The sequence below is a fragment of the Zootoca vivipara genome, chromosome 2, assembly GCF_963506605.1.
Source record: "Zootoca vivipara chromosome 2, rZooViv1.1, whole genome shotgun sequence".
NCBI classification, from domain to species: domain Eukaryota; kingdom Metazoa; phylum Chordata; class Lepidosauria; order Squamata; family Lacertidae; genus Zootoca; species Zootoca vivipara.
In genome coordinates, this window is record NC_083277.1 from 85,801,342 (window position 1) to 85,827,371 (window position 26,030).

The 26,030-nt window shown below is 44.0% G+C and overlaps 1 protein-coding gene across 2 annotated transcripts; it reads left to right on the plus strand.

Annotated features, from left to right (window-relative positions):
* The first annotated feature begins 476 nt into the window (after nucleotides 1-476).
* LOC118081483 (TBC1 domain family member 24-like) lies at nucleotides 477-20,405 on the plus strand. Of its 2 annotated transcripts, none has more exons than XM_060271791.1 (7): nucleotides 477-691; nucleotides 8,480-9,512; nucleotides 10,721-10,879; nucleotides 14,234-14,267; nucleotides 15,847-15,942; nucleotides 17,625-17,901; nucleotides 19,169-20,405. In XM_060271791.1, exons 1-7 carry the CDS (start codon nucleotides 649-651, stop codon nucleotides 19,312-19,314), a joined length of 1,788 nt encoding a protein of 595 aa, XP_060127774.1. In that variant the 5' UTR covers nucleotides 477-648; the 3' UTR covers nucleotides 19,315-20,405. The 2 variants fall into 2 exon arrangements, with proteins under 2 accessions (XP_060127774.1, XP_034963859.2); XM_035107968.2 differs by having other exon boundaries at nucleotides 478-691; nucleotides 14,234-14,297.
* The last annotated feature ends 5,625 nt before the right edge of the window (nucleotides 20,406-26,030 follow it).

Below are 26,030 nucleotides of genomic sequence, written 5' to 3' on the forward strand. Positions count from 1 at the left end.
TTTTTATAGACTCTGAACCTCACAGCTTCGTCACTTAAAACACTTGGCATTTACTGTTCACATGATTCTATTTCTATCTTCAAGTAGAAACAAAAGAACCAGCAGGAAGCAGTTTGAGAGCCAGTTTTGTTGTTTATGTTCCATCCTTTCAAGGACGTTTAAACAAGGACAGAAATCGAGAGACACTGCTACTTCACCTCCCCTCTCCTCTGTATATTGGTATGTTTGTTTTTCTGGTACACATGGGACTCGTTTTCTTGTGGTGTTGCAAGGACCACACAGGGAAATAAAGTTTACCCTTGGAAAAATAAACGAGCCTTTTTAGTGGTCCTGATGATATTTTGATCAGTATCTTGCCTATTTACATCTTGCTCGCCAGAGAGGCATATGGCAGGCATGAATGAGTGAGTAGGTGGGGGTACATTTTTACTAGTGTTTACACCAAATAAGCATCTCCTTGGGGAGGAGCTGGCTGCACAGGAGGCCTCGGGCCCAATAAATGAGGCACAGAAGCAAAGCTTCAACCAGGTCATTTGAGCAAGGACAAGGGATGCTGCAGATCGGGCTGAGTTATACCAGCCCCACTGCCCCCCCCCCAGAGCAGATGTCCCTTTGGACAAAGAAAGGGCAAGGAAAACAGCAAACACCATGATGGGTGAGCTAAAGGAAGGCAACCTGGAGACCACACAAGGTAAGACCTCTCCAATCAACCTTGCAGATCATCAGGGGGGGGGCATAGAGTCAGCCTAGATTTTACTTGTATCTATATACCAGAAGGTGGCTTGAGCAGCCCAGGCTAATAAGCTGTTCACCTAGATGGAAGTGTTACTCGCTCTTAACGAGTAGTTAGTTGTAATAGTGCATTAGATCCTTGTGTTGCAGGGTTTTGCATTTGGCTGGGGTAGACCCGATGTCTGTTCTCTTCCTAGGGCTGGTTCACAAATTGTGTGGCCACAGGTTTTCCACCCCTGAACACATACAGCAACCCAGCAACTACATACAGCTTTAAATCTCAATTTAGCATGCTCCCTGAGATGTGCTAGACAGGGAAGCATGCATTTACAGGCCGTTCCTGTTCCATTTCATTTTTTATTATGCATGTTTTATTTGCACAATAGGGTTACAATGTACTAAAGAAAGCAAGACTTTCAGCAATTCAGCTTGTGTATGCATTATCAGTTTAAAATGCTAGTCATTCTTTTTCTTAATTCAGATTGAAGCTGGTTTGGAGGAAATGAATCAAATTGCAGCACTTCCCAAGAAATGACAGTGTGTACACAGCTTCAGTCTAACCAGGCCCTTATTTCTGGATACAGGCAAGGCATGTAGATATGGCACAAGCAGAAAGCTTTTTGTTGTACAATATAAGCTAACTTTCCTAACATAAAAAAATTCCTTCAGTAGCACCTTAAAGACCAACTAAGTTTATATTTTGGTATGAGCTTTCGTGTGCATGCACACTTCTTCAGAAGGAAGAAGAAGTTCTGAAGAAGTGTGCATGCACACGAAAGCTCATACCAAAATATAAACTTAGTTGGTCTTTAAGGTGCTACTGAAGGAATTTTTTTATTTTGCTTCGACTCAGACCAACACGGCTACCTACCTGTAACTTTCCTAACATAGTTTAAAAAGCAAATCTTAACTACAGAACAGCACTAGTTGCAGAACATAATGTTATCTGATTATATATATATATATATATATATATATATATATATATATCCATGTGCTGTTAAAAAACAATAACACCTAACAACACCATAGCTGCAAAGTTTTCCCTTTTCTCGCGAGGAAGCCTATTCAGCATAATGGAAAATCCCTGAACAAAAGGGATAACTTGGCAGCTATGATACAACACTTATCCACAAGTTTCAGTATTGATGAAGCCACAGTTTTTCAGATTCCCTCCAGCTACTCTTAGGTCATCATTAACTAACTCTTTTTAGCAATAGCACAGTATTTCCCCCAGGGGGACTCAACTTCAACGGTAGGGCTAAAGAACTTGCCCACAGGACACATTTAATTTCAGAGGTTTTCATCTAATGCAGGAGCTTTAGGCACACTAGGGCTTACAGGGCACCTCAGGTCTATAGACAACTATAATGACCTTCCCTGGCACGGTTTAGCCTCCCCAGTAGTCTCTTATCTCTTGATCCATTTTCTCCAAATGTTTTGTCTACCTTGCCTTTTGTATACCTTTACCTTTGCCATGTAACTTCTTTGTTCTCAAGACTTTCCACATGGTTTATCCCAGCGGTGCGTAAGGACCCCCCCCCATCATTCCCACCACAGACACAAGCCTTTTTTCTTCATTTCTTTCTTGCTCTCAGTTCTTTGGTTTCTATATTCTTACCTGCTCCCCGCTTTCCAAGTGATAAGAACAGGGCGAGCCCCATTATAATGCACAGTAAAGGTAAAGGGACCCCGACTGTTGGGTCCAGTCGCAGATGACTCTGGGGTTGCGGCGCTCATCTTGCTTTACTGGCTGAGGGAACCGGCGTACAGCTTCTGGGTCATGTGGCCAGCATGACTAAGCCGCTTCTGGCGAACCAGAGCAGCACACAGAAACACCGTTTACCTTCCCACCGGAGTGGTACTATTTATCTACTTGCACTTGATGTGCTTTCGGACTGCTAGGTGGGCAGGAGCTGAGACCAAGCAACTGCCGACCTTCTGATCAGCAAGCCCTACCGTGTTTCTCATATTATAAGACATGTCTTATATTTATTTTTTCCTCAAAAAAACACACTATGGCTTATTTTCAAGGGATGTCTTATTTTTTCCCTCCTCCTCCTGCCGCGGCCGGCATCGCTGCTGCGCCTATCACTATGTCTTATTTTCGGGGTATGGCTTATATTCCTTGAATGCTTAAAAATCCTGCTATGGCTTATTTTATGGGTATGTCTTAAAATATGAGAAACAGGGTAGGCTCTGTGGTTTAACACACAGTGCCACCTGCGTAGATCTAGCCAATTAGGGAAAGGGAATGTGACATACTCCTTGGTTCATTTCAAGGGGTGTCTGTGTGTTTCTTCCCTGGTGAAAATGTCATTGCTGCCCCAGAGAATGAAGCTCAGAAATCCAGGATGATAGTGTAACTGCATTTATGAATTTTCTAACTCCAGCTTGTTTGTTTTAAATTTGTATACCACCCATAAGCGCTGAGTATGCGGAACCCTGGGTGCTCAGGCACCCACAAATTTTTAATGAAGGGCCCCCCCTCAAGGTTCCACTCTACGGAGTGAGCATACCACAGGGCATGTGCATGTCACGTTGGCACGCCCCCGCTACGTGCATGAGTGATGTCAGCATGCTGCATGGCATGCTGATTTTTCTTGTGCTCATACCACAGGGCGTGCCGAAACTACACAGACACACTGTGATGGTGTCGGCGTGCCCCAGTCACCCGCTGTCATGGGGCCAAGGTGGCCTGCCTGATACCACCCTTCATCCGAAGATCTCAGGGCAGTTCACAGCATAAAATGCGTATTTAAAACGGGATTCTCCCCTTCCCCTAAACTTGTAAGAATGAAAGAGAAAACCTTCCCAATGCAGAGAAATCCATAATTATTATACCCATATTGCTGGGTGCGGGGAGGTTGAGAGGATATGGTTTGTATCAGTCCTCCACCCAGTGTTGCTTTACCCACTTTACTGGAAGGACGGCAAAGTTAAGAGTGTTGTATGACAACCCCACTGTTGTTATTCTGGTTTGTTGCTGCTGTTGTTTAAGGGAAATGCAGGATGGACTGTGAAATTGGTTGTAGCAGCTGAGAAATTAATTAAAGGTGAAGAGAGCTAGGGAGAAAAGTAAGAGTTTCAGTTGTGGGTGGAAGGATGCTACAGTCATACCTCTGTTTACAACCACCTCGGTTTACAAACTCTGCGGACCCACCTGGAATGGATTAATTCACTTTCCATTACTTTCAATGGGAAAGTACGCTTTAGTTTAAGTACTTTCCATTACTTTCAATGGGAAAGTACGCTTTAGTTTAAGTACAGACTTCCAGAACCAATTACACTCATACTTCGGGTTAAGTACGCTTCAGGTTGAGTACTCCATGGACCCGTCTGGAACGGATTAATCCACTTTCCATTATTTTCAATGGGAAAGTTCGCTTCAGGTTAAGTACGCTTCAAGTTAAGTACAGACTTCCGGAACCAATTGTGGTTGTAAACTGAGGTACCACTGTATCTAGATGCCAGATATAGATAGCAGGTCTAGCCATTTTGAGGGAGAGATGGGTGTAGACAGGGTGCATGAGTTTCTTAGAGGCCAGGCCTATCCAGCTTGTATGACTGTTTGTCACCAGATCTATCAGAAATGGTAGACATGTTCTCTGATGTTAGTTCTGTATGCATGTATACACACACCCCACCGCACCTAAAATATTCCTGCAGACACCAGTGAACTGGAGTGTATCACTTTCCCAGACCCTGAAGGATATCACATCCCCAAGCTAGAAATAAAAAGCCAGGGATCAAATACATGAACATTATTTTGTTAATGCCTGAGACCCATCAGGTAACACTTTTGGAGAAACCATAGCTACAGACTCTGTGACTGCAATCAGGGCCTCCAAACAAACACCACCACCTTCAGCTCTGAGGAGAGCAACAACTTCCAGATGGTTTTTTTGCATTTGATTGTCACTTGTCTTCCCCACCCCCCTTCTTTCGCCAAGCAATGAGCCATTGCAGCTGACACCCATGTTTTTGTTCTGGCATTTCTATTTCTGTAGCATCTCTGCAGTACAAATTAATAATATAACAATGCTATAAATTGTTAGGCGACAGGTGTTAACTGAATGCTAAGCATTAGCACAGTTTAACTTGCAGCCATTATGAAGGATTCTGGGAAAGCAGTTCTGGACCTTATCAACTCCAAACCTACAACAGCAAGTGTGCACGGAACTGTTATCTCTACCACCTGCGGGACCATGCAAAATCACAGTGATACCACTCCCAGTATATTTCAGACTCAGCTTTAACTATTCAGCCTCTAAGCTGCTTTGGAAATTACTCTTCCCGATGTATCTTCTAAGCCTAATGCAGGGATGAATAGCATTAGGACCTGGGCAGCCATTCTTGGAGGCATGCTATGCGGAACAGATTTTGGTAAAAACTTGCAAGTTCTTACTCTATCACAGGCATCCCCAAACTGCAGCCCTCCAGATGTTTTGGCCTACAACTCCCATGATCCCTAGCTAATAGGACCAGTGGTCAGGGAAGATGGGAATTGTAGTCCAAAACATCTGGAGGGCTGAAGTTTGGGGGTGCCTGCTCTATCATGTCAACAGGATTTCCTGTGCCCAGTACACTGTATAGGGCAGGCACCCGCAAATTTGGCCCTCCAACTGTTTTGGGACAACAATTTCCATCATCCCTGACCACTGGTCCTGTTAGCTAGAGATGATGGAAGTTGTAGTCCCAAAACAGCTGGAGGGCTGAGTTTGGGGATGCCTGGTATAGGGATTGGGGTCCCTGCATCCCACCCCCCAAAATCTATTGACAAGATCTATTGACAAAATCTATTGACAAGAACTGCTGTTTAGGCAGATAGATTAAGTTAACCTAGCCTACCTTAGAGGGCTGTTGCAAATGTAAAATGGGGAGGGGAGGAAAACATACACAATCTTGTGCTCTTGGGTAGAAAACCAAAATACAAATATATGCTACACAGAACAGTTAAAATTATAGATAGGGTTGCCAGACTCAATAGAGGACAGGACTTCTGTGCCTTTAGTTGCCCTGTTCTCTTTTGAGTCTGGAAACCTTAAAGAGAAACCAGCAGACCCTTTGTTTAATTTCCAAGCAAAGGGTCTGCTGGTTTCTCTTTAAGGTTTCCAGACTCAAAAGAGAACAGGGCAACTAAAGGCACAGAAGTCCTGTCCTCTATTGAGTCTGGCAACCTAATTATGGAATAAACACCCATGGGAAGCAGTGTTGGGGTGTAGATGGTCATCAACTTGGATGGGTATAAAAAGAGGATTAGACAAATTGGTGGAGCATAAAGCTACTAGCCACAATGACTAGTATATGCTTTCATTGTATGCTTCTGAATACTAGTTGTTTGAAACCATAGGAGGGGAGAGTGCTGCTGCATTTAGGTCCTTTGTTTAGCTACCCATGGGCATCTGGTTGGCCACTGTAAAAACAGGATGCTGGACTAGATGGGCCATTGGCATAGCTGTCAAGTATCCCGTTTTTTGCGGGAACCCCGCGGATTTTAATCCATTTCCCGCTGTTATCCCGAATAGAAAAAATCCCGGAAATCCCCCGGATTTCCTACGTGCCAGGGAGGCTCCATTTCGGGTGCTGCTCTGCCCATGTCTGGGCACCGGAAATCGGGTAGAGCGGCACCAGAAGCAGGGGCGGTTTGCCCATTGGTCCTAGTGGCGCGGGGCGCCGAGGGGCGCCCCAGCAAGTGGGGGAGCTGCGTGGCGGCCTCCCTTTCCCTCCTCCTGGATGCCCACCAGCCGCGCCGCTCGGGGGAGAGAGGTAAACGAGCAGAGCAGGGGCACTAGGACCCTGTTCCGCTCTGCAGCGACAGGGTCATCCCTCACCCCGGCGCTGCGTTTCATTGGTAGAAGCGACGCCACATGGCAGCACCTCTACCAATGAAACGCAGCGCCCTGTTGGTGGGATCTGCACCAGGGCGCCCAATGATCTTAAGACGCTACTGACCGGAAGTTGCTTCTACGCATGTCCAGACATGCGTAGAAGCGACTTCCAGTGCTGCGCTGCTGCTGATCCCGCATTTTTCAGCAGGAGACTTGGCAGCTATGGCCATTGGCCTGAACTGGCAGGCTTCTTATGTTCTTAAATCATTGTGTTCACACACATCGCATAAATAACACTATAAAAGTAGCCTCCTTGATCTAACTGCAATGGTTCACAATCCAGATATTTACAGGAAGATACCCAGGAAAACAAAAAGTTTGCCAACCCTGAGAGCTAAGAGACACAGAAAGCTGTATACATTATTTAACAATACTTTGCATGGGGCATTCCAAACTAAATTTTATTTTATTACTTATGTTTTAGCAGATCAGGAAGTAGGATCAATTTAGTATTAAACACACTGTGATTAATGTGACCTATATTCACCATGATTTCTAACGTTTCACCGGTTTTACGTTCTGTCTTCTATTTTAGAAAGCCCTAAACTCCATCATGGGGAGAATCAGCAAAGTAACCCATCTGTTTATTTTATGGCTGTCATCTGCAGTTGCTGGCATGGCATCTCTTTTCTCCTGAGGAGGCCTTTCCAGGAAGTGATTATTAATTGCCTGCCTGCCTGTCCCCATCTCTCTCTCCTTTAAATGATAATCTACCTTGTTACTTGAAGAAGATGCAGTTGCCTGGCTCAGATTGCATGATATTATTCGCGCCTTGATTGGCTTTTCACAAGCCTGCCTCTGGAACATTGAACATCATCAAGCAGGTGGATACCCTTTTGCCCATGCCAACAATTTCACATTAGGAGATTCTTATTTCAGATCTAAATGGAGTTAAAGCTTTCTGAAGGAAGCCTATGGAATACTACCAAGGTTCCTGAACTCCCTACTCCCTCAGAGAATATGTGCTTGGGTTATATTAGGCTCCAAATACAGACCGAAAAAATGCACTTTGAAAATCCCGTTGCTATGCAAATAGTTCCTTTTGCCTTTTTGTACCACTTTAAGATAAAGTGTGGTTTATAAATCAGTTTTAGAATACCATTTATTCATTCTAACAATGCCTAATGACTTTGATTTCCTAACCAACAAACCTATGTTTATATGTTGCATAATGTGTATATGGATCTACATTCTCTGTGCCAGGGATTGGAAACCCCTTTTCAGCCTGAGGGCTACATACCCTTCCGGGGGCCGCATGCCATTGCTGAGCAAGGCCAGAGGCAAACATGGGTGGGGCAATGAATTGAAGTTTTACCCTTGGACAGTAGGCTAGTTTCTACACACGCTCTCACATCCTTTATCTCTGCTCCACCCAAGGAAGTAAGAGTTAAAAGACACATTCCAGCCTGGCAAAAACACTCAAGGAGGGTGAGAAGCAAGGCTATTGGTGGGTATGGCTTTGAGAGAGTCCCAAGGATCAGACAGAGAGACTTGAAGGGCCACATTCAACCCGCCAGGCCTGAGGTCCACCACCCTTGCCTCTATGCTTACTCACATTTAAATGTTTTGTTGTTCTACCTTTTTAACTAATGATGAGCAGATAGCTTTGATTTACATGAGAGATGGAAGCATCTCCAAATACCTAGAGGACTAAATGAAAGCCTATGAGGTGACAAATGATAACTATGACCGGTGCCTGTGTTTAAATTTTAAGTGGGAATTGTCTGTGGTTGAAATTCCCAAGAGACTGGATAAAAGCCCAGTGCTTTTCACCCACAGTTGTCAGGAACAGTTTAAGCAATCTGCCGAATGGTGAGATGTGAATCGTGCTGAACCATGGTGCTTTTGTTCCACAGAGACCACCGATCTATCTAAGGGCTCCTTGCAAATCCCTTTGGTGGTTGCGATGGACATGGACGCAGCCTCCTGCTTACGTTGTAGCGAATTTGTGGACCAGAACAAGATGCCTAAGCTGAACGAGCAGCAGGACAGTCAGGAGCAGCTGCTTGGCAAGTCTATGAAGGAGCTCAAAAAGCTGGGAAGGGAAGGGCGCTGGGCAGGAAGTCACTCTCTGAGGGCGCAGGCGTATCAGCATGTAATCCAGCACATACCGTGCCGGCTCATGACCCCCGATGCTGAAGTCTACAGGGATGTTGCCAGCAAGCTGTTTGAAGCCCCGAGCGAGAGCTTCGACCCATTACCTGAATTCCTGGAAGGAAGCATCATGCCCGAATACTGCCTCTCTGAAGAAGGGGTAACTGCAGTGAAAAGGATACTCATCTGCATTTCCAGCCTGTACCCCGACATCACCTACTGCCCCCTGCTTCCAGCTGTGACTGCCCTGATACTCCATTACAGCCAAGGCGAGGCCCAGTGCTTTGAGGACACTTGCCGGCTCCTCTACTGCAACGCCCCCCACACCTCCTACATTGACCACTCCTTCCTCACCCACGAGGCTTCGTGTATGACCTTTGGGGACCTGGCCAACAAACACTGCCCAGCTGCCCACCGCCTGATAGCGAGCTCATCGGACAACATCTTTGAGGTGTATTCCGACTGGCTGGTCTGGCTTTTCGACGGCCTCCCGTTCGATTATGTCATCCACATATTCGATGTGTACCTTCTGGAGGGGCAGAAAGTCCTCTACCGGATCGCGCTGGCCCTGCTCAAGCAGTTCCAGCTGTCCGTGGCTTCGCAAGGCTTGGAGGTGGTGGATATCAAAGGGAGCTTGTGGGGTTTCATGCGGGACATTCGTGAGCACATGACTACCGACAAGCTTCTGGAAAAGGCGTTCAGCATCCGGCTTTTCTCCCGCAAAGAAATCTGGCTCCTTCAAATGGCTAACAGGAAGGCATTGGTGGAGAAAGGAGTGACAGCAGTGCAGCACAGGTACAAAAGGCCACGAGGCACCATCCAGTTAGCTCAGTCAGTAGAGCAGGGGTTCCCAACAAAATTTTCTCGAGGACCCCTCATCGAGCCGCTATTGTGACAAGGACCCCCATTAATTCCTAATCCTAAATTTAAAAAGTGAGAGCCAAATTAAGAGTCTTTTTATATTTTATATTTATACGTTTTTTACAGTTACAACAGAGTACTCCGTCAGTATACAGTTAGTTTTAATTTTCAGTTCTTAATGAGATGAGTTAAATCTGTCCTTTGAGTCCATTATTTCTGAAATATTAGGTTCCAAACTTGAAACTTTCACTCTGAAATCCGACCGCATGTCGAGCCGATTCCTATATTTGTTTTCCATGAAACACATGGAAGAAAATGCTTGCTTTGTTTACAAACACTACTGTTTTGCAAAGAGGCAGCACACGCCAGGGAGGAGGGAGGGGAATGGAGAAGACAGGGTACCTGCGCAGTAGTGCACAAATGAAGCCGGCGCGCGCAAAGCATCTTGGGGAGGTGAGCGTTAGTAGAATGCGCGCGCTGCCTCTTTGCAAAACAGTAGTGTTTGTAAAGCGCCACCTAACGGCATACAGCAGAACTACTGCCTCTATCTAATTCTAGTTTTGCGCTAGACTCTGCTCATGCAGGAAGCGGCCAAAACAAAAAATCTGTTATCATACGAAATATATTTAATATATTTATTATTCTAATAGCATCTTGAGGACCCCTCTGGCATAGCTTGCGGACCCCTGGGGGTCCGCGGACCACCTGTTGGGAACCACTGCAGTAGAGCATGAGACTCTTAATCTCAAGGTTGTGGGTTCAAAGAATTCCTGCATTTGCAGGGGGTTGGACTAGAGGACCCTCATGGTCCCTTCCAACGCTACAGTTCTATGATTCTATGAAGGATCTCCTCCTTTACACCCTACTTTAGTTATTGCACATTCTCTTTTGAGAAGCACTCCACCAAGCACTACGGCTAAGTCAATTACAGAGCACTCTACAGTACAGCTACAGAGACATTCAGTCCCCATAGGATAACAGTCTGTTATGTCTACTACCATAGGACATAACATGTGAAGAGCTTGTTGTGAGTTTGGTTAGTAGTATCTTTGGGGGGGGATCTTTGTCCTCAGGATCGGGATCTATGAAGCTATTTATAGTACAGGATTAATTATTTTTCCCTTCTCTCCTCTGCTGTACAGGCAACCGTTTCACCTCACTGTGAATGCCCACAATTTCTCTTCCACCATTGTTACTGCTCAGGAAATGCGTGTTGTCTGGTCCTGGATCCCTGAACGATTTTCTTTGTCCTCACCTATCTGCATATTCTCAACTTTGGAAAATGGATACAGCTTGCAGAGGTAAGTTGGCATCTGCACAGTGAGTTTCAAATCATCAGAATTCTTAACAGGATAAAGAAAATGAACAGAAAGGTTAAAACATTTGGGGCTTTTTAGTTTAGTTATAAGACAAGTAATGGGAGACATGATAAGGTTTTATAAAATTATGCATGGTGAGAAGAACAGCTTTTTTTCATCTCTCATAATACTACCGTAGAACCTGGGGCCATCCACTGAAGCTGAATGTGGGAAGTTTCAAGAATCATAAAAGGAAATACTTCTTTACATAGTACATAGCTAAACTAGTGGAGAGATATTTTTATCCCTCTTCCATAATACTAGAACTTGGGACTGTCCAGTGAAGACTCAGGGCAGTCCTTTGCACAGTGCATAGCTAACCTATGGAATGACCACTAATTTGGATGGCTTTAGAAGGAAATGGGGGGGCATAGATATGGGTATCAATGGTTACGAGCCACAACAGGGCTAGTTCATTCAGGGAGGCTTGGGGAATAATTCAAGGTTGTGCAGGAAATGAGGTAATATCCTATGAAGAGTGTTACTTTGCCTTAGAATGGTGCATTGCTTTTGGGTTTGGGTTTGGGTTTATTATGTATTTTGTGTTCTGACTTTGTATTGTGAACCGCCCTGTGACCTTCAGATGAACAGAGCAGTGCCAGATTTATGTATAAGCTAAACAAACTATAGCTTAGGGCCCCACTCTCTTGTAAATGAAAAAAACTGGATGTACATTTCCAAAATATAAGAAAAAAACAAATAAAATAAAACCTACATGCAGCAACAGTGTTTTGTGTTGTGTAGGCTCCTATGATGTGTAAGTAATGGGCCCCGCCTGCTAGCCTGCTCCCTAAAATGTTCAACACAAAAAACAGCGACAATTTGTTGTTGACAAAGGACAGCTGGACATATAAAGTGCCCCATTACCTTCAGTAGCTTAAAAGGTAAAGGGACCCCTGACTGTTAGGTCCAGTCGTGGAGGACTCTGGGGTTGCGGTGCTCATCTCACGTTATTGGCCGAGGGAGCCGGCATACAGCTTCCAGGTCATGTGGCCAGCATGACAAAGCCGTTTCTGGCAAACCAGAGCAGCGCAAAGAAACGCAGCTTACCTTCCCACCAGAGCGGTTCCTATTTATCCACTTGCACTTTGACGTGCTTTCGAACTGCTAGGTTGGCAGGAGCTGGGACCGAGCAACGGAAGCTCACCCTGTCGCAGGGATTCAAACTGCCAACCTTCTGATCGGCAAGCCCTAGGCTCTGTGGTTTAACCCACAGCGCCACCCGCGTCCCTTCAGTAGCTTAGGGCCTCATCAAACCTAAATCTGGCCCTGGAAGGGAGGCACACAAATTTAATAAATAACAACAACAACAAGAAGAAGAAGAAGAAGAAGAAGAAGTTATCTGTTGGAGGCAGTATGCCCCTGAATGCCAGTTTCTGGGAATCATAAGTGTGGAGACTACTGTTGCGCTCAGCTCTTGCTTGTGAGCTTCCCAGAAGCAACTAGTTGGGTACTGTGAGAACAAGATGCTGGACTATTGCTTATTATTCAGGGCATTTATCTAGGCTTAAGAATTAATTTGAGAATGTGCCCCAATGATTATTTTTTTGCACAGGAATTGTCATAGGGATAATGTTTGTTTAAAAGATTTCTTTGGCCAAAAGGTCTCCCAGGGTAGCTGACATGAGATCAATAATTGTGTGTGCCCTCAGACTAGCATGACACAACATGATTAAAAGGGAATAAGAAAACTCCAGGAGCAGTTTTTAAAGTTTGTATAAGGATCAGTTGGGATGGAAACAGTTGAGGAAGAGAAGGAGCAAAATGGAGCTGATCTCTCTGGAGTGGCCCTGCTTCCCTTCTTTTCCTCTGCTGCAGGTTGATGGAAAGGAAGTGTTCCTATGCTTCTGACCCATAAAATTTATGTTGCTTGGAGAGAAGCCTTCTGGAAACAGGACTGACTAAAAGCAAAAGCTGTACAATATCATGTTAGGATTTCAATGCAACACACAAGTAAGCGAGGGGAAAGAATGCTTAAATTTGCTCCATGGATCATTTGGAGGCTGCTGCCAGTGTTGTTTCCTCCCTGCTGTTTTGAAAATGTGCATGCTATAGGGACGCAGCCTGCTCATGTCAGAAGGGTCAACCATGAATTTGTGATGACTATCTTGGAAAGTTCCCAGGACTCGCTTTGCAGGCTATGCATCCCATACTAGCACCTGGCCATTCTGTCATTACAAAGAGATGGGCCTCGAGCTCTTTTCTATTGACATTTACAAAATAAAAGAACGTAAATATTGAAGTCTGGCCAGGTGCACTGGGACACATGTAACAACAGCAAATCTTGTGGTCTGCTTGGTAGAAGTGTGAAAGTTCCCCCTGCCCTCTCAGAAGATATATAGTAGGATCTGATCAGTGTCACAGTCCTGGGGCAAATAATAGTTAAGACACACCCACATCCAAAGAAATATACTTTCACAATCACAATTAAGCTGCCTGATTTCAGACCTAGGAATCGTATGTCAAGATCCTGCATGCACCCCTGAGATTAGGTTGTGTTTAAAATTTTATCTGAGCAATTACCTGGATCACTGAGCAAAAATTCTGGCTTCAAACTCCACATCGCATGCCAGCTTTGCCTGTTATTACGCGTCCCTAAACAATACTGAAGATGAACGAAGGAGTGTTTTTGCCACCTCTCCTTTATGAGTTTGCAAAGGCTGCCTGTTTAACACAGTAATGGTAAGCACCAGGAGATTGATGGATGTTACTACGTACTGCTATTCCTCCAGGTATTTAAACTAGTAATGTCCAGACCTATAGAAAGAAATACACAGGCAGATTTCTCTGTGATGCACGAAAACACCAAAGGGATAAAGTTATGTCCAACTTCTGCAGAGACCTTGCAGTATCCATGTTGCAACTGAGAGTCATCCCATCTCCTCCCTGCATTACTTCTTCTTTCACCAGCAGTGGACTTAATCCAGAAAACCCTCCCCCAAACCCAGGCAGGAGGATGCATGCAAAGCATCATGGGGTCCAGCCCAAGAAGAAACAGAAGAGCATAGAGTGCAACAGGCAGTTTGGGTGGATCACATGAGCCTTTGGCCTGATCCAGCAGGACTCTTGCTCTTAATGTGGAAACCATGCAGTGCATCTGGATGATTATGCAGGAAGCCTGTTTTGCTTGCACCTTGATGCTTTCATTGCCCCAGGCTTCCTAGTACTGTAATGCACTAAAGTAGAATGTGCTGTGCTGACAGGTCACAGTCCATTCGACTTCCACCTCAGTGCTATAATGGGATTGCTTTCCCTGACATTAGCTCATCCTTCTTCCTTTTTTTTCTCTCCTTGCAGGTTTTATTCCTGCTGTGAAGGCTACGAACCAACGGTACTGCTGTTAAAAACCACACTGGGGGAAGTAAGTCTCTTTTGAGCATCCCAAGAGACTTGCGGGTGGGGCCTTTCTAGGCTGAAAACGCAAATAATAGAAATGTTGGAAACCATTGACAGGGTACTCTGTATACTCTGCCTGGACTAGCAACAAATTCCAAAATTCTCCGCTGAAGGATGCTCGCTGAATAGTGAACACAAGCATTTGTTCGCTCATATCTGTAACTCACTCTGATGCTTGCCAAATCAGGAAGAGTGGGGATGGTGGAGGCAAATTGAGATCTGGGTCAGAATGGTTAGTGAGGTTATAAAGAGCATCTGTTTAAAGACACAGGACAGTACAGGTTCCCTTACCCCCAGGTGAAAGGGATGCTTCCAAACAGTACTGTTCTTTCAGAATTGATAGAAGGCACTATTACTTTTCTTGGGTCACTCTTAAAGACAGCGATACTGGGCAAGCAAAGCTATTTTGTCGCAACAAATGAATGAGTGTATTTATTCGCAACTGTACTACTTTGGGTGTCAGTTACATGCCAATTGCATATCTGTTTCACTCCTGAGAAAGGGAAAAGAACCACAACTGAGTTCTGTTGCACCAAGTTTTCATACTCGATAGGGAGCTGCAGCCAAGGACAATACATTGCTTTCCACTCACAATCTTAAGTGTACACTTCAAAATGTAACACATGAAATGATCCAGGCTTTCCTTTAACTAGACTAAAGTGACATTGACACATTATGGGTGGTGCTTATCTTCATGACTGGATACCTGAAGGAACACTTGCTTCCGCCTCAATCTGCTCACGCCCTCCTCTCTGTCTAGGTCAGGCATAGGCACCCTTGGCTCTCCAGATGTTTTGGAACTACAACTTCCATGATCCCTGACCACTGGCCCTGTTAGCTAGGGATCATGGGAGTTGTAGTTCCAAAACATCTGGAGAGCCAAGGTTGCCTATGCCTGGTCTAGGTGATCAGAGGTGTGTGAGGAGAGGCCTTTTCTATTGTGGTGCTTTGCCTCTACAATCTTCTCTCCAAGAAGGCTCCGCCTTCAGGACTTTTAAAGTCCTGTCTTTTATGGTGCTCTTTAAAGTTTTAAAGTTTTAAATGTCCTAGTTTCATGCTGTTTAGCTTAAAACTTTTTAAAAGAAGGCTTGAATTAAAGCATATAATTCATGTTTCTTTGATTTGTTAGACATCCCAGATATGCATGTCGTTGAAGGGAAAACACATTTTAAAATTTAGTTTAATTAACAGCGAGAGATCACAAATTATAAACCTTAAGCTCTCTGTCAATCCGAAGTCCCTATCCTAATATTTGCTCCAGTTTTATCTGCTTATTATGTTGTCATAAAATGGCTAAAAGACTGTGATAGTATCTCATTTTGTGACACTACTCTATTTGGTACATAGCCATATCCAATTATGACTGTGCTGCTTCAATTAAAGCGTTTGAAGGGAGTGACCCTATCAATCTTCTGTGATAAAATATATATATTTGGCTCCTCAGCTCTTTCTGAGATCCTCTAGGAATGACAAATGACAGAATTTATTGCTTCTTGACTCTTCCTTCCATACAGGTGTGTGGAGCATTTCTGTCTTCCGACTGGAGCGAAAGGAAGAAAAGTGGGGGGACATCAAGTTTCTTTGGCACAGGAGAATGCTTTGTTTTCACAGTGAGTCTAGAATTTATTCCCACAATGGAGATTGGGTTGATTTTACAAGTATCAGTTTTTAAAGTCCTTTTGTTCATTGCCCTTCAACTGGTAGGTCACAGCCTGACCAATACTGGATCACAGTCCAAACTAAAGTGGGTCCCAGCAGCAGCAGCAGCAGCGCCATATAAATAAGCAGTAAAAATTAAATGTGGGCCTCAAAATGCATTTTCAGGCTAAAGTTGAAGCCCACCCTGTCTATCCCAAAATGTAGCTGGGAGTCTCAACACCCCTACCAGGTAAGGCCGGCTGTAGAAGAAGGCATGGCTCTACCTGTTGCAATTCCCTCTTCTGCGCCACCTTGTTCTGAAAGTGCAGCATGGCAAATGAGCCCAGTGAGCTTCCTACATGTATAGACATTGCCAGACCAGCTTCACTAAGTACTGAACCAACCAATTCACTACTAGGAGTCTGGGTGTTGCAGTCAACTACAACCACTGCTTAATAATTGTGACATACCCTCCTTCACTGGCAATATTTAAGCAGAGGCTGGATGGCTAGCTATCCCTTCTCAGACACAGTACAGGGACTCTGGGCTTCTTTGCTTCTTTCTGTTTGAAGAATAGGGCAGGCACCGCCATTTGTGTGGATCCAAGCAACATAGTGTTCATGTTGGTGTGTACTTTGGAGATGGAGTCTGATTCACCGCCTGACCAAAATTCAGGCACCTCCCTGGTTTCTGGGGAATTGTCATTAGCTGGAGGTGGGTTGGGGACTGAGTCAGGCAGCTCCCCCTCCTCAGTTCAGATATCTGCCACTTTCAGGGTAGGAATGTCTCCAAAATAATGACTCAGTCCTGTCCCCACCAGGTCCTGTTTGGCCTAGACCACTTGGCCCCTTCCCAGGACCTACCTCAGTCATCATATCTCAACCCTCCTCCAACCAGCCCTGCCAAGAAGTCTTCTCAGGACTCATGACAACCTGAAGTTGCAACATTCCACTTGTGCTAATCAGGGGGGTTGGTCTACATCAGGGTTCCCCAAACTTGCTTCGTCAGTTGTTCTTGGACTACAACTCCTGTCTTCCCTAGCAAGCAGGACCAGTGGTCAGGGATGACTGGGACTGTAGTCCAAAATCAGCTGGAGACCTAAGTTTGCAAAACCCTCATCTAGATTATCTTGAAAGTTCCCTCCAAGCCTAAAATTATATGTGCACTATGTTCATATTGAGGTTGGAACCAGTTCCCTCAAGGAGTCATGCCCTGGGGCAGAGCTTTCCAAACTCTGTGTCATGACACTTTAGTGTGTTGCTTCCAGTGTTTAGGTGTGCCACATGGAAACTCCCTGCACACCTCCCAGTGCTGGAAAGGGGTTAGTTTGACCTCCAGTTTGCTAGTAAAACTAAATTACTGTGTTGTGAAATAATACATGTCGAAAAAGTGTGTCACCAACATGGAAAGTTTGGAAAGTTCTGTCCTAGGGGGAAGGGCCACAGCTCAGAGTAGCACATCTGCTTAGCATGCAAATAGTGCCAAGTTATCTCTGGCACCTCCAGGGCTAGGAGAGACACCTGCCTGAAACCCTGGGGAGCTGTTGCCGGTCAGATGGGCTCAGGCAGCTTTCCTATGTGCCTTCCTGATGTGCTGTCATAGTAGAGCAATTGCAATGGAAAAATATACTTGACATGCCATTTCTCTTTGAAAGGTTCACCCAGAAATGGAGCGATATGAGTGGGTGTTCATCAAGAAGCCGGAACAAGCTAAAGCTCTGCCTCGATCCCCACGCTCACGCTCACGCTCACGCTCTCCATCACCCTTCTTTTCTGAGGGTCACTCAACAACCAGCTCAAACCACCTCACTGTGCCAGTGTTGGACATGATTAAATACCGCCTCTCTCCATTCCTGGCAGTTCGACACTTCAAGCTGCCTTCCAAAACAGCCTCCATGTTCATGTGTGGAACTCAGAAAGAGATCGTCATAGGTAGCTATGCTTCTACTATGACACTATAGCTGTCACAGAGACCATAGTGCCACAGACATTTCTAGCACCCAGGACTGGCCCTATTGCTAAAGCGGGGAAGCTGCCTCAAGCAGCAGTTGCTGGCAGGGAAGGGAGGCAGCAGTGGCATGGTGTTGTTGGGGTAGAACTCAATGTGCCATGTGACCTGTCCTGCACAAACACGTAAACATTGACCATGCTGGTTGGGTCTGATGGGAGCTGCAGTTTAGCAACAGGTCCCGCACCCCTGCTGTTAGGGGTTAAGGATACACCCAAACATTTCATAGAGGAACTGAGTGATGAGAAGCCTTGCACTGATATAAGGTACAGCTCTATGTAAGGTAGCACAAAAATATCAACTGGACAGCATACCAGTGATGGTACAATGAGGCCTGACTGCTTGCATGCAGCATGCAGCAATATACACCTACGGACTACACAGTTTGCATGCAGAATAAGGCATCAATCTAAACTGAGAGACCTTTGTGCTCATATGGGGTGCTGTGCTATACGTGAGCAACCTAGCAGCGCACACAGCTTGAGAATAGTTACCATTCCCACCACCCTTCTGAGTAATACCCCCACCCCCACCCTCTGACTATACATGAGGGTCTGGTGACTTCTGTTTCAGTGTATCTGAAGAAGTGTGCATGCACACGAAAGCTCATACCTATGACAAACTTAGTTGGTTTCTAAAGTGCTACTGGAGCTAAATACTTTTTTTATTTAGCTTGAGAATACTATGGCTACTGATGACAGCCACTAGGAGGTTACATGATCACATTAGCACAGAAAATATCCCCAAGTACTTTGGCGTAAGATAGGCATATGCCTTTCCAGTTTAAAAGCTTATTTTGGAGCTCCTTGCAAACAGTGTTGAAATTTAGGTCAGGTTTAGTCTCTGGAAATGCAAGATTAATCCCTTCGCTGTCTTTCACCAGTTCAATTATTTAGATGAAGCCATTTGAATGGTTGTTACTACCGGTATGTTTCAGCAGGTGGTTTGCTCACAGAGTAACTATAACAAAAAGGAACTAGTTTTGCAAAATACCAAATTTGGGGCCAATATACTGTACACACATTTCTTTTCTGTGCCCCTGCATATGCTGCTGTCCTCCAATCAGAGTGTTTCAGATTGAACTTTGCAGCAATGAAATCTGCTACAGATCATACAACAGAGGACAGCATTTTGGTTTGCTTTTCATAGCCAGCAACAGCCCACAACAAATCTCTGTTCATTTTCCCCTAGGTGGTGGAGGAGGCCAAGCTCTGTTTATTGATGCTGATCTGCATCATGGGAGAACGGAGCACTGCGAAACATTTGACAACCCTCCTCTCTGCCAAGAAAACTTCCAGGTGCAGCTTCTAGAAGTCTGGGGCTTTCAAAACTCCTGATAGTGCCAATGAGATGCAATATTCCGGGCTGACATTCCTCTCCACATGACAACTGGTAGTGAAAGAAATGACACAAGGTGGTATCTGGAGATGTCAGAAGCAGAACATTTTTACACATTTTGGAAACTGTCCACCAATGCAAAACTTTTGGCACTAGACTTTCTAGTGAACAATACGAACAAAGGGAAATAGTCTCAACCAACTAAATAAGATGGGGGGAAATGGGATAAAAATGTGAATAAACTGATGTAGTAGCTATAGTATATGAAAAGTATTTTAATAAGATGGAATACCAGCTAAAACAGGGGTCGGCAACCTAAGGCTCATGGGCCACAAGGGGCCCACAGGGGTCGTTTAACCGGCCCACAAGCTGCCCCCAAACAGAGCTGCCTGCTTGGCAAGCCCCCGCGCGCTAAACCGGCACAGTGTGGTGACTCGCTTCTGCGGCGCCAAAAATCATGTCAGCACATGCAGAGACACTGAAAATCGCAGGCGCATGCACTATCCTCGGAGGGATCTTCACTGGAGTGAACTAGCCCAGGCAAGGTAAACCTTGCCAACCACTGAGCTAAAACCAATGTATGTCTCTAAGGCTTTCTGGTGATAATAAAAAAGATATTATTTTACCACAGGGATGAGAAACCTGTTGTTGGACTCCATCTCCTACCAGCCCTGAGTCCTGACCATTGGCCATGTTGTTAGGGCTGATGGGAGTTGGGAGGCCACATCCTCCCAACCTCTGCTTTTGTCATTTGCTCTGAAAACTGTTCTACTTAGATGTTTGAAAGGTTTCATTTTAATGAAGATACAGAAGCGGTCACATTCTGCTTACTTTTATTAGACAAACTGAATGGAAATTTCCAAGAACTCCTTTTATATTGGATTGTTTGGGGCAAACATAAATGGTAGCTTAATAATAATAATAATAATGTCATATACTAGAGCAGAAGAACAGCAGTTTTTTTGTTTTTGTTTTATAAAAAAACTGAGTGTATAAATCATTGAAATAATAAATTCTAAGGTAATGTATATCAATCTTATCTTTTTGCCTGTAGGGTGCATATTCCTTCAGGTATCTTTATTCTTTGAAATATGTACTGTTTTTCAAATTCTGAAAATAATGCTTTTGAAGCATGTTCCCACATGTGAAATGTTGCTGCCGTGTGCTCCATTTAACATATCCTTTGCCCCCCATTTTCACTTCTCCACATTTGGTGAAGACTAAAACCTGAGTGGGGAAGGGAGGCTCTAATATTTAATATTTGTATGCAACTTGGAACCAAATCGTTTCCCAGCCATTTTATTTTATTCTTGATTGGGGGTTTTTTTGGTCACCCTACAAACTTTATATAATTCCCACCCCAACTGCAGCCAACCCATGTAATATAAACTTTGTTACAGTGACTTAATGATTACTGTCTGGATCTTTCTTTCTTGCCCCATAAGAGGGCAAGAAAGGGACCAACAACTGTCTTTAAAATCACCTGACTCTATGAGAAGTAGTATTGTTGTTGTTTAGTCGTTTAGTCGTGTCCGACTCTTCGTGACCCCATGGACCAGAGCACGCCAGGCACTCCTGTCTTCCACTGCCTCCCGCAGTTTGGTCAAACTCATGTTTGTAGCTTCAAGAACACTGTCCAGCTATCTCATCCTCTGTCGTCCCCTTCTCCTTGTGCCCTCTGTCTTTCCCAACATCAGGGTCTTTTCCAGGGAGAAGTAGTATACATTGCCTTAACTGTTGTGCAGGGTGGCTGATTTTGCCAGCAGAGAGGGAGCTTCCAACATTGTTCCCTTGGCCATTAATTCTTGCCCCCCCCTTTTTAAAATGTGAATCTGGAGAATAAAAGGCTACATTTGTAAAGCTCCTGTTACATTCAGCAGCACTTGTTATGCACACCTGTGCCATTCTGCATCTGTACGACAGACTCAGACAAACAAGCAGGTAGCCTCTCCCTATGGCCAAAACAAGAGTTCAGGATGCCCTCAAGCCACCACAGACCTTCTCAAGAAAAAGGCAGAAGACATCTGGTGACTGGGCTGCTCTCTGGACGACCTCCCACCGCACCAACACTTCAAAACAGTTCTGCAGTTCCTCTGGGCATCATGCTGGATAGAATTAAGAAATGTCAGCAAAAGATTTGCCATAAAATGGCCCTTTCCTCTTAAAGAGTGGATACTTTTAGACGAGGGATGAAAACAGGGAACCTACTTTCCCAGTTCACCTACATCCTAAAGATGAAAGGAAACAAAATTGTCTCTGCCCTTCAGGGCTGCCAATCATTCCACATTTCTTCGTGTGCTGATGAATAAACAATGCTATGTGCCATCTCACTGTCATCAAAGATGTATATATACAACAAAGAGATTGGTAGCATGGTTGACACCAGACACCAGCAAGCGTCATTGTTGTTCAAAATATAAAAGTATATAGCACATTCATTAAAGCACAGAGTCTATATATATGGATAGTGTTGAGAAACACAACACTTGGTAGGTTTTAGAGCCTATCTGTTAAAACAGATGCTTTCTGGATGGCAAACAAGAAGAGTAACCAAGGATAAGGCTTGTTGCATCTGATGAGGTGGACTCTAATTCATAGAGCTTTGTGCCTTAATAAATGGTTTAGAGTTTAAACTTTAAAGTATAATAACAAGACCCTTTCCAGTCGTTTTCAAGCAATTACCACAACTACCATTCTGGAAAATGTGTTCAGTATATATGTTCCTGTTGCACCTCTGTTTTCTTGCTCTTATTTTCTTAATCTATTGAACACATAACTGATCAATACAGTGGTACCTCACAAGACGAATGCCTTGCGCAACGAAAAACTCACTAGATGAAAGCGTCTAGTGATTCTGTGTTGCCTCGCAAGACTAAGCTTTCTATGGCCGCGTCTCTTTTTTTTGCCGCTTTTTTTTTGGCCGTCTGCCGTTTGTTTCCGCAAGACAAAAATTTCGTAAGGCGGCACGACCTGTGGAACGAATTATTTTCGTCTTGCGAGGTACCACTGTACACCCAAGGTAGCATAAAAAGGCTATGGCAGTGTAAGGTAAAATGACAAAGAGCACAAATAAATGTAATGAAGGTCATAACTGAGGCCACGTAGTTTTTAAAATTAAGTGATTATGGTCAGGGGACAGATACAGATATAACAATTCCATCACAGATCATCTAAAAATGAGTTCCAGCACACTGATAACCAGAGAGAGAAATGAGCAGGAAACCTTGGGGGTGAACATGGGTGACAGAGTAGTGGTGGTGAATGTCTCTTGCAGGGATATATCAGAATAAAGGACCAAAATAGCAGGGTAGGGGCCATGAAAATACAGTGGAACCTCGGTTTATGAACACCTCGGTTTATGAATTTTCGGTTTATGAACACCGCGGACCCATCTGGAACGGATTAATTCACTTTCCATTACTTTTAATGGGAAAGTTTGCTTCAGTTTATGAACGCTTCAGTTTATGAACAGACTTACGGAACCAATTACACCCATGTTTCAGTTTATGAACGCTTCAGTTTAAGTACTTCGCGGACCCGTCTGGAACGGATTAATCCACTTTCCATTACTTTCAATGGAAAAGTTCGCTTCAGTTTATGAACGGTTACTCCGCAGACCGTCTGGAACGGATTAATCCACTTTCCATTACTTTCAATGGGAAAGTTCGCTTCAGTTTATGAACAGACTTCCGGAACAAATTGTGTTCATAAACCGAGGTACCACTGTACTAAGTTTTGCATTGAATGTAAATGGCAGCCAATTGAGAGAAGTGAAGTTCTGACATGATCACTTTAACTCAGCATTCAGCCACTTGAAAAAATTGTTGTGCACATGGTAACTAGAACTTGCATCTCCTGGAAGAGTATAATTTAGACAACACATGTTAACTACTTAATGCACTATTGGGGTACTTTAATGCATTTTAATGCAAGCAGACAAAAACAAGTGTCTAAATGGACTCAGTGTCTGAATGCTTAGGAATAAGCTGTTTATAGGGATTGTTCCAAACTGCAATTTTTTTGTGCCCAGTTGTAAGATATGGTTGACTTAGGCTGTTTCCAAAGGGAGAGTGTGCCATTGGGTTTCCTGGGTGTACCAAAAAGACTTCTTAAAATAAAATTGATCTGGTTCAGAATCAAGAAATGAAGCAGGGTAGTTGTTAGGAATTTAGTGGGAATAAAGTTCTAAAAATGTTTAGTTAATGCCTAGGAAATGGTGCGTTGCAGTATATGCTCTGGGGGACAGATGAACTACATCAATAACGCTGACTAGAAGCTGCATTGGCATTACCTGACCCTCTTACTGAATGCCCAGAGTGCAGGACAGAAAAGGCCACAATAGATTTGCCTGCGCTTAATAGCATTCCCAAAAGAGTTAGCCTGTTTCCCTACGCTCTAATTCAGTAGAACTATAAAAAGAAATGTATAGAATTTACCCTAGCATAAATCCAGCAAACAGATATATTCCTATCCATTTATTCTATTGCCAGTGGGGAACTTCAGATGTTATATGCACATTGTTGCAATTACTCCAGGATTTGTCTGTTCACCAGCTTCCCACACACATCTTCTGACACTTTATGCAACACCAAAAGGCAGTGTCCTTGGAAATTACAGGTACCTTTTCTGCCAGGGGACTTCCCTCCTCCCTATGCAGTGAAGCTGATGTTGCAGGCATCTGCCTTTGCTATTCTTGCATGTACCCCCATTACCTGAAATATTAGCATGGCAGAAGAAACTGGCACATGATGTGGACTCTGGGGTTCAGATAGGGTGATTAAAGGCAGACAGGTCACTTAAAGTGCTAATAGTCAACTTCTTCAGCTTGGGGAGCAAAAGTACACAATTGTGCCCAATTCCTTCTCTAATGTTAGGCCAGACAATGCCTAAAATATGAGCCACAAATCCTCAGAATAAATCCTAAAGGCCAAGAACTTCTGGTGAAAGGCCAGAATTTTCCAACGATAGCTAGAAAAGGCAGCATGGCGTTTAAAAATGGAAGCCAATTTGGAATGTCTCTGCCCATGAGAGATGCTTAAGGGATAACGTTTTTTACAAAGGTCAGTGTGGCAGACCAGTTTGAGTTCAGCACTGAGCAGCGTGGGGGAAATGTATGTTCAAATGCCTGCTCAGCTATGAAAATGCAGGTTAAAATATTTAGCCATCTCTCAATCTAAGCAAACTCAGAACTGATATGGAATGATTGCAAACTTAACCTTTTTAGAGGAAATGCCAGGCATAAATGTGGCAAGATTTGAAAGACTGGTAGGAATGAAAGACTCAGCACCTGTCCTGTAGAAAGCAGGCATGATCAATGTGACAGATTGACAGAGGCAGGCTGTAGCCACCAATCAATAACTAACCACACCATCTCAGTTTAACATGGCATGAACCGAGACCCAATTGAGGTAAGTACACATGGGCAGATAAGCACGTGGATAAGTGTCAGCTCAAGATTTTGGGAGGCCCTTGGGCAAGATGTCCCCAGTGAGGTCTCTTATCCTGAGTGGGTCACTCTTCTTGCCACTGTCCTGAGGAGCAGAAATGGGTTTTTTGACCCATTAGAGCTGAAATGCCTGTCTGCATGTGTGTCCCTATTCACCTGCTTGTGTGTGGATATCTGTTTGCGTTGTTTGCATGTGTGTGTGCATGCACAAACATTGCCCACACCCACTTTTGCCTTGGTCATGGTCACTACTGGCATGCAGCCCTTGGAGGGTTTGCCAACAGCAAATACATAAATTTTAAAACACCTTAATAAATATGCAGTGAGAACAGTGGTGTATGTTGATCATTAGACTGTGTTTCAGGAGTCCCCTAATGAGCAACTGTCATGCTGCACATTTCTTTTGCATCATGAAAGCTGACAACTTGTAATCTAAAATGATGCAAAACTCTGTGCAGCTGAACAGGAAAGGGTAAGGGAGTGGTGCTTCTAGGAATAAAGTGAAACTGTGAAGCTCCCTTGTTATTTTTACTGTTGTATGCTACATGTTGTTATAGTTCTATTTATAATATCGAAATTTTTTTTGTATATTTGCTATTGTTTTGCTAAATTATTATTAAATTGTTACCATGTTACTGCTTTGTTGTTATTTGCCATGCCATGTTGTTTGCTATGCTATTTGATGTGCTGTGTTGTTTGCCATGTTATTATGAAATTGTTTTGTAGTGTTTGTTTGAAATGCATCTATTTCTCTGTTGTAAGCAGCTTTGAGCATGATGATCTTTTTTGTGGAAAAGCAGCATACAAATATAATGAATGAATGAGGTTGTCTTAAAAACCTAGCCTTTGCCTTTCTTGACTCTGCTGTGCATATAAAATCAAAACAAAGCTGCATTTATCCACATAGGGGATAAACATTACAGGCGTGCTACATGAAATTCAAAGCTCAATAGTACAGCATCTGCTTTCAGAAGGTCCCTGATTCAATCTATGGCATCTCCATGTAGAGCTGGAAATGCCCCATCTGGAAATCTAGGGAGTCAGTGCCAGGCCATAGGAACAAAACTAAGCTACAAAGAACAATGGTCAGATTCAGTGTAAGGCAGCTTCCTATGTTCATACATTTTGTCAGCTATTAGAAATTCCAATTAACTTTCAACTACTATTTGGTTCCGATTCTTATTTTTTATGTAGGGCTCAATACTGACAAACAAACCTTGGCCGATAAGGAAATACTTCAGTCCAGCTCTGCTTGTGTTCATTTCACTT

Coding starts and splice junctions, on each gene's coding strand:
- LOC118081483 (XM_035107968.2), top strand. CDS start 649: ATGATGGGTGAGCTAAAGGAAGGCAACCTGGAGACCACACAAG. Junction 14,298..15,846: donor TAAAAACCACACTGGGGGAA/GTAAGTCTCTTT, acceptor CCTTCCATACAG/GTGTGTGGAGCATTTCTGTC. Junction 17,902..19,168: donor TCAGAAAGAGATCGTCATAG/GTAGCTATGCTT, acceptor ATTTTCCCCTAG/GTGGTGGAGGAGGCCAAGCT.